Raw genomic sequence first — 13,900 nt, 5'->3', positions numbered from 1 at the left:
TTAATAATTAGTAAAGCTGTACCAATGCACACAGTTCAATTATTAGCTTTAAATACAAAGAAGGCAAAAAGGGTTCCTTGCTCTTGAGGAGAGCATGGAAAATTACTGATAGCCATAATCCTAGGCAATATGAGGTGTTGTAGGAGAAATAATTGCAGATCCATAATCCTAGGCCATATGAGAAGAGCTATGTAAATGAGAAAAGGAAGGAAGGAAGGAAGGGAGGGAGGAAGGAAAGGAGGAGGGAAGGAAAGAAAGAAGGAAGGAAAAGGAAAGAAAAAGAAAAAAAGATCACAGATGGTTCTGAGCAACGCTGTGGGTCCTTAGGTTTTCTCCTCTCCCCCTGGGGGTAAAAGAACAACTAAGGCTTCCCTTCTAAGCACCCTTGTTAATAAGACTGACCTCATTTTCCTGGGGCCTCAGTACATCCCTGATACTGTATTACAACCAACGGTGATAATATAAATCCTCAACTTTAACTTGGTGTTTTTTTGCTCAAATCCTCCTCTTCTTCCTTCAGAGCCCCCTACCTCCCCATTTTCCCCATCTTCTCCCATAGTGTGGATGACACAGCTCTTTGCCTACAGCTATCACCAGCCACCCCAAAAGGGGACCCAAAGGTCCTGAAACGTAAGACCTCACAGTCCAGGAACCCAATAGTTAAGATCTAGAGCTGTTACCATTCATTCATTCACTTCTTCCCTCCTTTTTCCTTCCTGCACTGTATGTTTGCTCTATGCTAGGTTCCAGGCTAGGCTCTGAACACATGGAACTTGTCAACCAGGAGATCCAGGTCTGTGGGGTCATAGGCATGTAAACAGTTACAGTAGAGAAAATAATTGCTTCCATAGAACCAGGTAAAGTAAGCTTTGGCTATGTGTTTGATGATTCCCTTTGGACCCTGTCATGTGCTGCTGGTCCCAGACCACCACTTCCCCTCTCTCCCATACTCAGAACCTGTTTCAATGTCTCCCTCTTTCCTGCTCCTCGAATCCAATCAATGCCAGATTCTGTTAAATGTATCCTTGATGCATTTTTTACCTTCTTCAAAACTGATGGCCCCTGCCTGTGTCTTAGATGCAGCCTAAAGATGGAAGCAGGAGCCTCCTACCCTTCCTCCCCCTCTTACAGGTCCATGAAGGCTGGGCACTGTACATACAGTGTTGTGTCCTACAGAGTCATGCAGCACAGCTACCCTGCTCACGTACTGCTGCCAGGCTCATCACCCTCAAATAAACTGTCCAGAAATTTCCAAATGTTCTCTTTTGTCCACAGTGAAGAAAAACCCATCCTGGTTTGGCCTTCAAGGCTCTAGCACCAGCTAGCCCCCATCTTCCTTCCCAACCTTTTTTTTCCCTCTTCCCCTTCCTGTTCTTCCTGTTCTTCCCTGTTCCATCCTTTTGTCAAACCAAGTAAATACTTGTTCAGTTCCTATAGCCCAGAATATTCTGCTGCCTTCCTATTCCCATAAACTGAGTTCTTACGTATTTCTGCAGGACCAGCTCATTTATCTTCACCTTCAGGAGGCCCTTCCTGATTGTTCCACTGGAACATGATCTGTCCCCTTCCCAGGAAAGGTCTTAGGACCCAGTCCTGTCTCACTGGCAGAATTTCCCTTTGCATGCACACCTTCTCTTCTACAAGACTGTCAGGTTCCTGCTTTTTTTTTTTTTTTTTTTCTGGTCTTCTATTTGCTGTGTGGTAACAGGCCAGATTCATGAGTGCTTAATAAATATTAATTGGGTTAATGAATGAATAGGAAGTATTTGTAACACACTGGTTGCTATATATGTTTCTCTTTCTCTAGCTTTTCTTCCCCCCCTCTTCCCTGTGTCCCAACTGGGACCCCTCCCAGCTTTCGATCTAACTGCCCCTTCTGGACACATTCCCTGCTCCCACCCTGTGTGGTTCCCTGCCAGCCATACTGTCTTGCAGGTGGAACAAGCAAGAGGCTGGCCTGACACTCAGTGACCAATTTCCTCTCCCTCTGTAAACGCAGGCTCGGAGGAGGAGGAGCTTGAGGAGCTGTGCGAACAGGCTGTGTGAGATGCGCAGACTTCGCTTCAACCAAGTGTGCTCCGGCTGACCTGGGGGCCCTGTCTGGCACAGAGTCATGCTCCTGAGAGAAGAAAGGACCTCGGAAAACACCCCTCTTTTTTGCTATACTTCCTGGAACCTCTGGAAGAGGGGTGGTGATGGGGGGGGGGGGCAGGAAGTGTTCCCTGCTCCCAGCTCTGGACCCTGCGTGCAGAACGCATTTGCAGGGCAGCAAGTCTGTGTCCAGCCTGGCAACTAGCTACTGCCTATGTGGGCTGGCTCCTTAAGGGAGAGCAGGAAGCTAGGTGTGGGTAGTTAGGTGTTGAAAAGGTGCTGCTCCTTTCCCCAGACCCTGCAGGTCTTCCTCATCCCAAGTCTCATGTGCATACCTGCCAATGGGTCCTTCTTACCTCCTTTCTTGGGTGAGTCCTGCACACCAGCTTTGACTCCTCGGTAAAGCTGCTGCATCAGCAGCAACCTGGCTCTTATTTTCCTTCTTTGCAAAAGGATCAAGAACATAGGTGAGGCCTGAGCCCTAAAAAGGGAAGCTCTGCAGCTTCTCCAGGCAGTGCCTACCCTGGTGCATAAGGGAGAATGTTTTTCCCTTCTTGTTCTTAATTATCAGATCCACTCTATTAAGTCAGAGGGGAGACTGTGGGAAGCCAGGGTGTGGAGTCGTGTCCCAGCACCATGTTCTGGCACCATGAAGAACCTGGGATGGACCCTCTGACTTTCAAACTCCCTTCTCTCTCCAGCAACTCCCAGTTCCTTTGGGTATTGGGGGGGGGGGGTGGCAGTGGGGAGGGAATAATTCTTTTCTAGAGATTGCCTATCTCAAAGTCCCAAAGTAGATGGAAAGAAAAGGATTTCTGATGAACTTCGTCTAGAAAAGGGAGGATGGAATGAAGGTAGAAAAGGCAGAATTACAGCTGAACAGGGACAACGATGAATCTGGGGGTCTTCTCTCAGAGCAGGGATGGGAAACGGGAGAACAAAGGAAAAGCAAGGTGGGACATTTGGGTTTAGATGGCCCCAAGGCCCAGCTTCCCATTATAAGCCATATAGGCCAGGGATGCCCAGGAAGGTGTGCATGCAGGATATCTGGCCTGGGTAGCTGGTACTGAGTGGCAAGGGCTGAGGGGCCTCCTGACGGTGACATTCACCCCAGGGCAGCTTGACCATTGCTGGCTCCTCAGGCATTATCCCATTTGGAATGTGAATGTGGGAGCAAAGTGGGCACAGGACCCTACCTGGGAATCTTCTTCCCTCAAAGTCAGTGGGGAACTAGCACCTACCGAAGCACCCACATGGGTATTTATATCTGAACCAGACAGAAAGACGCTTGAATCAGGCACTATGTTGAGAAATGTATTTATTTGCTAATATATTTATCCATAAATGCGGTCTGGTCTTGTGGTTTTTGTTCTCTCATGACTGTCATTCAGGGTAACAAATTCATCTTCTCCATTGACAGAAATAAATTATTTCTGGTATCAGAGGCTAGGCTCTGATTTATGAAAGGACAGGACAGAGTGGTAGACTAGGTAACAAGAATTGATTTGTAAGCCCCTAAAAACGATTTGGTGAGATAAGGGAAGGGGGAAGCATGACAAGATTCTCACTGTGGTCCAGTCATTATCAGACTTACTGTACTTTTCACTTCACACATTCTTACGATGCTTCAGTGACTTTGTGACCTTGGGCAAATATTCTGTGCCTCACTTTTTTCCACCCATAAAATAGGCCTACTTCACAGAGTGGTTGCAGAGCTCCCATGAGATAAGCGTGAAAGTATGTTTGGAAAGTATCCAGTGACAGGGAACATTCTAACCCCAGTCACAGAACCCATCTGAACACACGCCCCCCACCTTGAAAAAGCTGTTTCAGTTGGGACGCCTGGTTGGGAGGATAGAACAGTAGGGCCTGAAACTACTGAAACTATCCCAGAGCTCCAATTCTGATAAACACAAATGACTGTGCTCTGCCTCCCCAGGGGACTACGGTTGAGGATCAAGAGCTGGTGCTATGTTGGTATGAATTCCACAGAGCCTGGGGCAGCCTCTGCTCTCATCCTCACAAAGCACATTTTCCCCTCTGCTTCTCCAGGACAGGTTTCCTAGGGGGTGGTCATTGTCTGTTGCCCAGTTTTGAACAGGAGAGCAAAGAAACATCCAGCTTGCTATAGGGTGAAATCAAAACAAAACAAAACAAAACACAATCTCCAATCCCCTACAGATATTCTGAAGTAAAGGACCTGTGTCTAAATGCTGCACGAAACAAATTATCAGCTGGAACAAGGAAAGTACGTAAAGAGTTTTAAAAAATAATGGGCCTGGTATCCGCCATGGGCTCACAAGCCAGCATTCCCGTGGACGGCGAATGGAAACCCTTCACTGCTCTCAGGAAAGAAAGGGGCTGTCCCTGATTTTCCTCTCTGCAGAGATAATCCAGATGGAGACAGTGGACTCTGGCCCTGCGCTTTTAAAACGGGAAAACAAAAAAGAATCTCGGTTGACACCTGGGATCCTCCTAAGGGGACCGGCGGCCGGCTGCCAGCGGCCTAGATCAAACGGCCCGCCCCGCCGGGAGTTCTGGCCGGAGCCGCGGCGCGCTCCCGCGCAGGCGCCAGCCGCGCCACCCCTCCCCCACGGGCCCTACCCACAGGCGCAACCGCCTTCCCGGCCTCGCCCTCGCGCCGGCCCAGGTGGCGGGTGCGCGCGCCGGCCCAGGTGACTCCCGGCCGGCCCCGCCTCCAGGCGGGAGAAACCATCTCCTTGACCGGGGGGGGGGGGCGGGGGAGAGAGAGAGAGGGGCGTGAGTCCGCGGCTCCCCACACCGGAACAGGAAGTGCGGAAAACCGGAAGTGGGAGGCATTCTGGGTAAATCGCTGTTTACTTCCTGCGGCTGAGGAGGCCGTGGCCCAAATCTTTGCTGTTCATTTGTCGGAGAGGATGGCCCTGGAGACGGTGCCGAAGGACCTACGGCATCTACGGGCTTGTTTGCTGTGTTCTCTGGTCAAGGTGTCCTTCGGGGAGGCGGTTGTAGGGGCGATGGGGTATCAAGGTGGGGGAAAAGGTGGAACGGAGCTGGGGGATAGCGAAGAGAAAAGTAAGGTCCAGGACCCCGGGGGTTGGCAGGGGATGTGGGAAGCTGCTGGAGGCCGTTGTTTAAGTCGGGAGGAACGCAGGCAGTCTTACATGATTTTGAATCCTCAGCACACAGGTCTGATCCTTAACGACATTCAGTGAACTTCTGTTGAAGCCGAAGGCCACTGGGATTCAGAGGAGGGTGGGGATCTGCAGCTGAGGGAGTAGTCGGAGAGGATGCCTGACCCTGAGGAGACTAGGGAAAGGAGTAGGTAAAACATAGCTGGTAATAAGAGAGGGAGGACTGTGAGGGTGGAACTTTAGCAATGGGGCTGTGGGAGTGGTGGGTGGGGAATCTGATGAGACAGAGCCAACATAGGGAGGCTTCTACTTGACCAGGTAGAAGTATGGAGAAAGCTACTTCCTTTTTTGGCCTTGTTTATGCTCACTCCTTCTCCCTCTTTTCCCTCTCCTAGACTATAGACCAGTTTGAATATGACGGATGTGACAATTGTGATGCATACCTTCAGATGAAGGGTAACCGGGAGATGGTATATGACTGCACCAGTTCTTCCTTTGATGGGTAAGACCCTTTAGAGTCCTTTGTTACACCCACCCCCTCCCCACCCCACCCCACCAAGTAAATGTGAGGCAGACTTTTGAGACCATAATCCTAGTTGTTCTCAAAGTTATTTTGAGACATAGTAGTCCTGTGCTGTCCAGTACAGTGGCTACTAGCTATGTGTGGCATTGAGCACTTGAAATGTGGCTAGTCCAAACTGAGGTTTGCTCATACTGCAAAATATGCACTAGATTGACAAGACTTAGAACGAGAAAAAAGAATATAAAATATTTTAATTTTTCAAATATTAATTACATGCCAAAGTGATAATTCTTTGGATATACTGGGTTAAATGAGATATGGTATTGAAGTTCATTTCATCTTTTTGTCTTTACTCATAAACATGGCTACTAGAAAATTCAAAATGACTTGTGTGGTTTTCATTATATTTCTGCCGTACAGTTCTTCATTAAAGACAGTCAGCTCATTGTTGGTAGGGACTATGTTTATCTTGTGCACCATGATTTGGCACAGGGCCTGGAAGGTGGCAAATGGCTAATAAATGTTTGTTGAATGCATGAAGATCCTTTCTGAAGATGAAGGTCAGGTAGAGTAATGGTAAATTATTGCCCGAAAGCTGTTCCCTTTAGATATGTCTAAGAGAACCTGTAAGAAAAGTTTTCCCTTAGTGAGATTGTCCAATGGGGAGAAAGGGAAGTGAGAGTAACATAACTAGCCAGGTCTCCATTTTTCCCCCAAGGTAGGAGCCAAAGGGCAGTATTTTTGGGGGGTTCAGGAGATACTTTAAAGTGTCTCTTGGTCTCCAGGCCAGTTGAAGATTTACACACCGACTAAGCTCAAACCCAGTACTTGCTGAACCTTCAAGATGGGGCCAACTCCATCCCTTCTTTGATTTCCTTTAAGGAAGCATGAAGAATTGGGCAAAAAAGATGTTGTCATGGAATCTTACTTCCTACACATGCATGTGCATAGTCAGAATCTTCAGTCCCTTCGATTATTTGTTTGCACTGTAACAAAATTGCTAACAAATGAATAAAAGAACTCCCATTTACAGGTAACATACTGTGTTGGCTGCTGTGAAGAATGTCAAGAGTCACACAGTGATGTATTAATAGTAAGAGACGCAGTGTAAAGTTTTGCATGTTAGAATTTTTTTTTTTAAGTTGTAAGATATGTGTGACAAAATTTACCATTTTTAAGTGTAGAATTCAGTGGCATTAAGTATATTCACACTGTTGTGCAGCCATCACTACCATCCATCTATAGAACTTTTTTCATCTCCTCATTTCCCCTCCGCACAGCCCCAGGCAACTACCATTCTACTTTCTGTATGAATTTGCACTTGATCTTAGCCAAAAGGCCGAGAAGCGATTGAATTTGAAGTATACTGTAGGTGCTTCGTATAAGTGGAATCATACAATATTTGTCCTTTTGTAACTGGCTCATTTCACTTAGTGTAATGTCTTCAAGGTTTATCTATATTGTAGCGTGTCAGAAGCATTTTTTAAGCTGAATAATACCATTTTTGTATATACCACATTTTATCTATGTGTCGATAGACACTTGGGTTGCTTCTGTTTTTTGGCTGTTATGAATAATGCTGCTGTGAGCATGGCTTTACGAATATCTGATCAGGTCCCTGCCTTCACTTCTTTGGGGTATATATATCCAGAAGTGGAATTGCTGCGTTCTGTGTTTAGTATTTCGAGGAACCGTCAGACTGTTTTTCGTAGTGGCAGCACCATTTTACATTCCCACCACCAGTTTCTCTACACCCTACCCAACACTTGTTATTTTTTGTTTTATGTTTTGTTTTGGTTTTGATAGAAGCTACCCTATTGGGTGTGGAGTGATATCTCTTTGTGGTTTTGATTGTCTTTCCCTAATCATTGGTGATGTCTTTTGCTAATCAGTTGTGATGTACTTATTGGCCATTTGTGTATCTTCTTCAGAAAAAATGTCTGTTCAGGTCCTTTGCCCACTTTTGAATCAGGTTATTTGGCTTTTTATTGTTGAGTTGTTGGAGTTATTTGTGTATTCCCTGTGCATATTAGGTTTTGGAGAATGGGTATATCAAAGGCTAATGGAGATCAGAGGGAGGCCAGATGAACTCAGCCAGAAGCAGAGGAGATAGCATATGAATCAGGCTCTTAAAGAAGTGCAGGTTTTTTGAGGAGGTTGAGGTGAGACAGCATTTTAGAAAAAGCATTCTAAACAAGGGAATGACTTGAGCAAAATCAGGGGTGGGACAACTAGGGTATGTTTGGAGAATGGTGGGAATTCTGTTTAGATTGAATCATAAGGTTGGGTAACAGACACTCTAAGGCTAGAAAGATTGGTTGTGAAGGACAGAGGAGAATATAGTTTTGGTCAGGAGAATGGCCTGCATATGTGTCTGCTGCACATCAGTCTGCCAGGCCAGGGCAAGTATTACCCTACGTAACCACCCTGGAGAATGGGATCAGTTCCACTCAGTGTATGACTGAGAATGTAGGATTTGGATGGGGAGGAAGGCCCCCCCAAATAAGAATCCAAGATTCTTGCCAAGAGAAGAGGGAATGGTTATTGAGGAGGTAATCAACAAATGTCAGGTCTAGAACAGACCTGTCACAATAGGCAATCACTAAGCATTTGATTGAATCAACGAATGACAGAAATGACCTCTGTAAGCTTCTGAAAGTACCTGATATTTACATGTCAAGCCCAAAAGGCAGGCTTCTAGCTCTTCAGTAGCCTTTCTGTTGCCTGTGCTCTAGAATCAGAGGTATCCTAGGAAAAACTATTAGGATAATAAGGAGAGTCAGTGTTTATTCAGCACCTATTCTGTGCTAGGTGCTTTTCATGTATTAGCTTGGTCTTTGAGCTTCATATGTGTGTTAGGCTGCACAGCTCATTAGAGGCAGATCTTGGCCCAGTCTAACTTACTTCTGGTAGGAGGCCCATTGTTTTCATTCACCCTCTGCCTTTGCATTAAGGCCAGCCCCCTAGTGGTCATGTTGGTTGTAATCAGAAGAGCTGGTTTCTCAGGGAGTCTGGGCTAAAGATGTTTTTGAGCCTGGTGAAGCTAGTCCTTTGGGGATGATGACTGACTTGTGATTGGCGGGCAAAGAAACTTTTTCAGTACTAACTTTGGGTCAGCTCCTTCGCAGCATTAGAAGTCCCTTTCCCCTGCTTTCTAGCAGAGACTCAATACTTGGCTTTTTCCTGTGTTTCCTCTCCCAGAACTATTTTGCTGGCCTGTAACAGAGTAACGTGGGCAGTCTCCTCCATCGCTCTTCTCTAGTGGGCAAGGCTCAGCCTGACTTCTGTTTCTTTCCCTTTCCCAGAATCATTGCGATGATGAGTCCAGAGGACAGCTGGGTGTCTAAGTGGCAGCGAGTCAGTAAGTGTCTCCCTTCTCCTTTTCCTTCTCCTAGTTGTGTTGTTTCTGTCCCTTGGGTTCAGTGGGGGAGTCTTAAATCATTGGGTATGTGTCCTCAGAGTGAGAAAGACGAGAGTGTCCTGTCCCCTGTCATTTAACACTGTAGCCAAAAGAGGTGATTGCTCTTCTCGCGGCGCTGCAGCATTTCTTTCGTTTTGAGCTTAAACCTCCATTTGGTCTTTAGACTTAACTTACTCTCACTGCCATCTCTTTTCTTCTCTCTTAGGTAACTTTAAGCCGGGTGTGTATGCAGTGTCAGTCACTGGTCGCCTACCCCAAGGTAATAATAATCATAATAGCAGCTGATACTCATTTACTGTGCCAAGTTCTGAGGAAGTCCTTGTTGTGATTGCACGCTAGTCCTCACACCTCTGTGAGGGAACTGAGACACAGAGAGGTTAAATAACTTGTCCAAGGTCACCTGCTAGTTAAGTAAGGAGGTAGAATTTGAACCCAGGCATTTCGGCTCCAGAACCCTTGGTTTCAATGACTACAATGTGTCTTCTGTTTTTCTCTCATTTTTACCAAGTCATTGCCAGACACTTGCCTGAATCTTCAGTGGTAACAAGCCAACCTGGCAGGATCATTGATGAGCTGTCTAGGAACTCCACTTTGCTTAGGAACACGTTTCTTCGCACAAAGTGGTAGTAGAGGGACTTTTCTTATCCTCTGGAATCTTCCTCCCTCACAGAGCTGTTTCTTTTCCTGCCACAGGAATCGTGCGAGAGCTGAAAAGTCGAGGAGTGGCCTACAAATCCAGAGACACAGCTATAAAGACCTAGCAAGATGCATGGCTGCCAGCGTCTTGCCTCTGCCCCACCTCCTGCCTCTGTTTATTTTTTGTTGTGGAACTAAGGGGGCGGAACTTCAGATACTCCCCACCATCCAGTTCTGAGACTCAGCAGACTGTTGAGAGCACAGCGTGTCCCTGGGCCATTTTACCTTTGGACTACTGGTGGGGGTGGTTTGGGTTGGTGGATTAACAGAGACTGAATTGAATGGGAGGTAGGATACTGGTCTTCCTACTCAGAGCCCAGGTCTATGCCCTTACCCATGGGCAAGACTCTGGGTCAAATGCCAATAAACACGAATCTCTAGGAAAGTTCTTAAGCCCATGACAGACGCCTTACCTCCTCCTTCCTTCCTTTTACTTGGGTGCAGTAAAACCCCCTTAACCCTGTAAGCACCTTCCCAGAGCAGCAGAAGCCCTCCTGCTCTCCATTACCCATCTTTCAGGCTCCAGAGTTGCAGCCTTTCTAGTGTGCTTCCTTGGGTCCTGTTGGAAGGTCTGCTGTCCTGAGTCTAGGGAACCCCATCGTGCAGACTTTTGCTCTCTAGACCTGACACAGCAGGTGTCCCCTGAAAGAAATCCTGAGACTTCATAAGTATTCTTTGCCCATTGATCATGTTTAATACACCCCTCCCCCCCCCCCCCCCCACACACACACTTTTTGTTTTCTTTTTGCTGCTCTTCCTATACCTTAGGCCAGTCAGTGGTAACCCTGGCCCTCTCTCCCCCACCTACTCACGTTTGCTGCTTCCTGTAACTGGAGACTGGTGGCTGCTGGGTCTTGGTCTGGTTAGTTTATGCCTCTGTAGGAGTTGGGCCCGTCCCTCTCTCCTTTGGCCTAGTAGGGGGTTTTGTTATTGGTCAAGACAAGTTACTTGTTTTGGAATGAAAATTTACCATAAATTCTTATTTACTTAAATTTCCACAAAGAATCCTATCAATATCCCCATTTTGATACCCTAAGTTTCTTGTTCTCCATCTGTAAAACCATGATAACACTCTGCCTGTTTACCTCAGTATTGTGGTGATTATAAAAATGAAGCAATGTGAAAATTCTAGAACTTAGGTTTTATAAAAGGTAAAATTCACCTACTCTCTTTTTATTAGTTATTCTTTAATGTATACAGTGTGCACACAGTCAACCAAAATAGTGGGAGAAATGCCCAGAATCACCACTGCAGAATGAGCTCTTGACTCATAAGCAGAGGTGCCTACACTAGGGCTTTGTGTATCTTAGCCACCTGGTGTTTCTAGTGAGTCAGTGTCTCCTGTTACCTGTGGCCTGGAATGTGTGGGAAGGAGGGAGAGTTGCTGACTTGGTACCACTGTCCTTGTCCTCTCATGGGCCCATGGGAAGGAGGCTGGTTGTGGCCCTGGTGCCTCATGTCGCTCACAGATCCTGAAACCAGAACCATTTTTGCTGAGGCCTTCAAGCTCTGAAGGAATGGTCTGTCAACTCCAATTTCAACTGAGTTTTTAGAGGATTTTTCCAGCCCAGCAAACTGAAGGAGCTCAAGGGGTGGCGGTTTCTGTTCAGTTTCAATCTGAAAGGATCCTTGGGAAGTAGCCCCACGAGGCCAGCCTTACGTTCTGGAGGGAAGAAGTGGGTTTCAGCAAGAGTGCCTAAGCTGTGCAGCCAACACCCAACTTTCACTGGCTTTTCTCAAAAAGTCCCTTGGAAATCCCCGGCTGCTGTCCTGCGTGTCTGACCCGGACGTGGCTGCTTGGTGAGAATGGAAACAGTTGTGGGGAGGGGAGACAGGAGGAGCCATGCACAAATAACCACACTCAGGCTGCCTCAGCCCCACTCTGAGCTGAGGCCCTAACTGTTAGCCTCGCAGGAAGCGAAAGACACAGGCCCTGATGGTTGTGGGGGAGGGGTGGCCAGTTGCTGGAACCGGATCTCACAGACTTGGTGCCAAGTGGGCCCTGCCTGGGAGCTGCTTCTGAATTGGCTTTCTTGTTTTCTCTGGTCCTCGAACCTGATGAAGGTGCCACTTGGCAGCTCAGACAGGCACTAAGGTGTGAGAGTCCAGTCCCCTGCAGGGAGCCCAAAGAAACTGAAAGAGAGATCTCTGATCCTTCAAGGCTCCCTGGGAGAGAGCAGTGCTATGTGGGAGAGGTTCCAGGTGCTGGTGCCACTGCCCCTGTTGCACGTACCTGAGGGCTGGCTATGCCTGCTCGTTGTTCCTGTCAGAGGTTCACCCCATTCTGACTCCTGAGGTCTACTTATGGTCTTGGCCTCTCGCTCAGTAATTTGGCTTCTCTTTTCAGAAAGCAAGGCTCCTCCCCCCTAGTTCAACAAAGACAGATGCAGGTCAGACAAGAGTAGTGGCCAGGCTGCCTTCCTCCTTGTCTGCTCATTCCTCATTCTCTACTTCCTACCCACTATTGCCTGTGGGGTTAGGCTGGCTAAGTGGCAATGCATTGCTGAATGCAGCCTCTGGCCCTAGGCAGTGATTGGTGGCTGATAGAACAAGTCAGAAAATTCCGGTCAGAAGCCGTTTCCCCAAAAGTAATGGGGATGAGCTGGGGAGGGTTAAGCTCAGTCTGGGCTCTTTTGGTTTGGCCTCATTTTCTCTGGGTATGGCCACTACCTTCTTACTCCAAGCCTGTCCATAACTTGCCATTCACTTTTTAAAAAATGTTTTATATTTGAGAGAGAGTGAGAGACAGATCATAAGTGGTGGAGGGGCAGAGAGAGGGAGACAGAATCCAAAGCAGGCTCCAGGCTCTGAGCTGTCAGTACAGAGTCCAGATGCGGGGCTCAAACCCACAAGCAGTGATACCATGACCTGAGCTGAAGTTGGACGCTCAACTGAATGAGCCACCCAGGCACCCCTATAACCTGCCATTCAATCTTCATGCCCCCTCCCTGATACCTGATCCTGCGAGTACATATAAAAGAGACAGGTAAGGTTGAAGAACAGACTGATGTCTTACTTTGGAAGTCTGGTTCATGTTGATCAGTAAAGCCTTTCATTTAAATAACTTTTTACAGTTGACAAAAGGGATTTCATGTCCATTATCTGATCCTCACAAAACCTCTATGTCATAGTTAACATCCTTACCTAGTGATGAACAGACTGACAGTCAAAGTTAAAGTGACTTGGCCATGATCAAGAAGTAGGGCCTTAGCTCAAGAAATACATTGCCCACACCCAAGGTAGGGCTTCTAACTCCTTCCAGCATAGTTATACCCAGACTCCTAGGGCTTGCTCCCTTCATGAGTATTCCACAGAACCACCTATGAGGCATTAGCTTATCGTTGAGTGAAAGTTACATGTCCCTACACATTGATCCCCCAAACACCCTATGCCCACTACTTATATCTCTAGTCCCCAAATCTAAAATTACCCCCAGAGGGGCATCTGACTTGGTCAGTCGAGAGAGCATGTGACTCTTGATCTCGGGGTTGTGAGTTTGAGCCCCACATCAGGTGTAGCGATTACTTAAGTAAACTTAAAACAAAACAAAACAACAAAAATTAACCAAAGAGGCAGTCTGGGGAAATGGCCCAGGGAGGTGATCCTTGGGATTTACTCAAGGATCCCTACGTGGGACATTGGGAAACTGGTCCAGCCCTTCTCCAATTCCCTCCTGACTGCATCTTCTTTTCTACTCCAGCAGGTCTTAGGTATCTGTTGACCTGTGCCTCATAATCCCCAACCTCTTCTGCTTTTTTCCTACCAACCACCTTCATCTGCAGCCCAGTTATTGCACCTTCACCCTCCACTGGACACTGAAACTTGTGATGAAAACCTACATATATATCCAATTGGGGGTGTTGCTCCTGCCTCCCAGTCACTTCACTGCCTTAAAACAAAGTTTCCTCTCTATAAAATGCAGCTGACAAAACTCTGGTTTAGGTGGCAGGATAGTGATTACCTGTGAAAAGTGGGGGTGGAAGAAGGCACACCAGGGGGTCCTACGGTGTAGGTTATAGTGTCTCTTGATCTGGATGCTAGTCACATAGGTTTGTT

At 47.1% G+C, this 13,900-nt stretch overlaps 2 protein-coding genes across 4 annotated transcripts in view; both read left to right on the top strand.

The window, feature by feature from the left end:
- RNF43 (ring finger protein 43) overlaps positions 1-3,438 on the top strand; it is a 65,080-nt gene extending 61,642 nt beyond the window's left edge. For all 3 annotated transcript variants that reach the window (XM_019415631.2, XM_019415630.2, XM_019415632.2), the window contains one exon: positions 2,000-3,438. In XM_019415631.2, coding sequence (XP_019271176.1) covers positions 2,000-2,046 — 47 coding nt within the window. In that variant the 3' untranslated portion in view covers positions 2,047-3,438. The remainder of the gene's footprint in view (positions 1-1,999) is intronic.
- A 1,468-nt stretch (positions 3,439-4,906) lies between these two features.
- SUPT4H1 (SPT4 homolog, DSIF elongation factor subunit) lies at positions 4,907-10,245 on the top strand. Its single transcript, XM_019415633.2, has 5 exons — positions 4,907-5,057; positions 5,600-5,706; positions 9,033-9,088; positions 9,354-9,407; positions 9,842-10,245. The coding sequence occupies exons 1-5, from the start codon at positions 4,989-4,991 to the stop codon at positions 9,907-9,909; spliced, it is 354 nt and encodes a 117-aa protein (XP_019271178.1). The 5' UTR covers positions 4,907-4,988; the 3' UTR covers positions 9,910-10,245.
- Positions 10,246-13,900: the final 3,655 nt, after the last annotated feature.

This window comes from Panthera pardus, unplaced genomic scaffold, assembly GCF_024362965.1.
Source record: "Panthera pardus isolate Hobbes unplaced genomic scaffold, ASM2436296v1 HiC_scaffold_3, whole genome shotgun sequence".
Lineage (NCBI taxonomy): Eukaryota > Metazoa > Chordata > Mammalia > Carnivora > Felidae > Panthera > Panthera pardus.
Note: the sequence above shows the minus strand (reverse complement) of the source record. Positions and strands in the feature narration are given on the sequence as shown.

Excerpts from the sequence above, each read along its gene's own strand:
- SUPT4H1 (XM_019415633.2), top strand. The coding sequence starts at position 4,989 with ATGGCCCTGGAGACGGTGCCGAAGGACCTACGGCATCTACGGGCTTGT. Across the intron at positions 5,058-5,599 it reads TGCTGTGTTCTCTGGTCAAG|ACTATAGACCAGTTTGAATA; the intron begins GTGTCCTTCGGG and ends TCCCTCTCCTAG. Across the intron at positions 9,089-9,353 it reads GTCTAAGTGGCAGCGAGTCA|GTAACTTTAAGCCGGGTGTG; the intron begins GTAAGTGTCTCC and ends CTTCTCTCTTAG.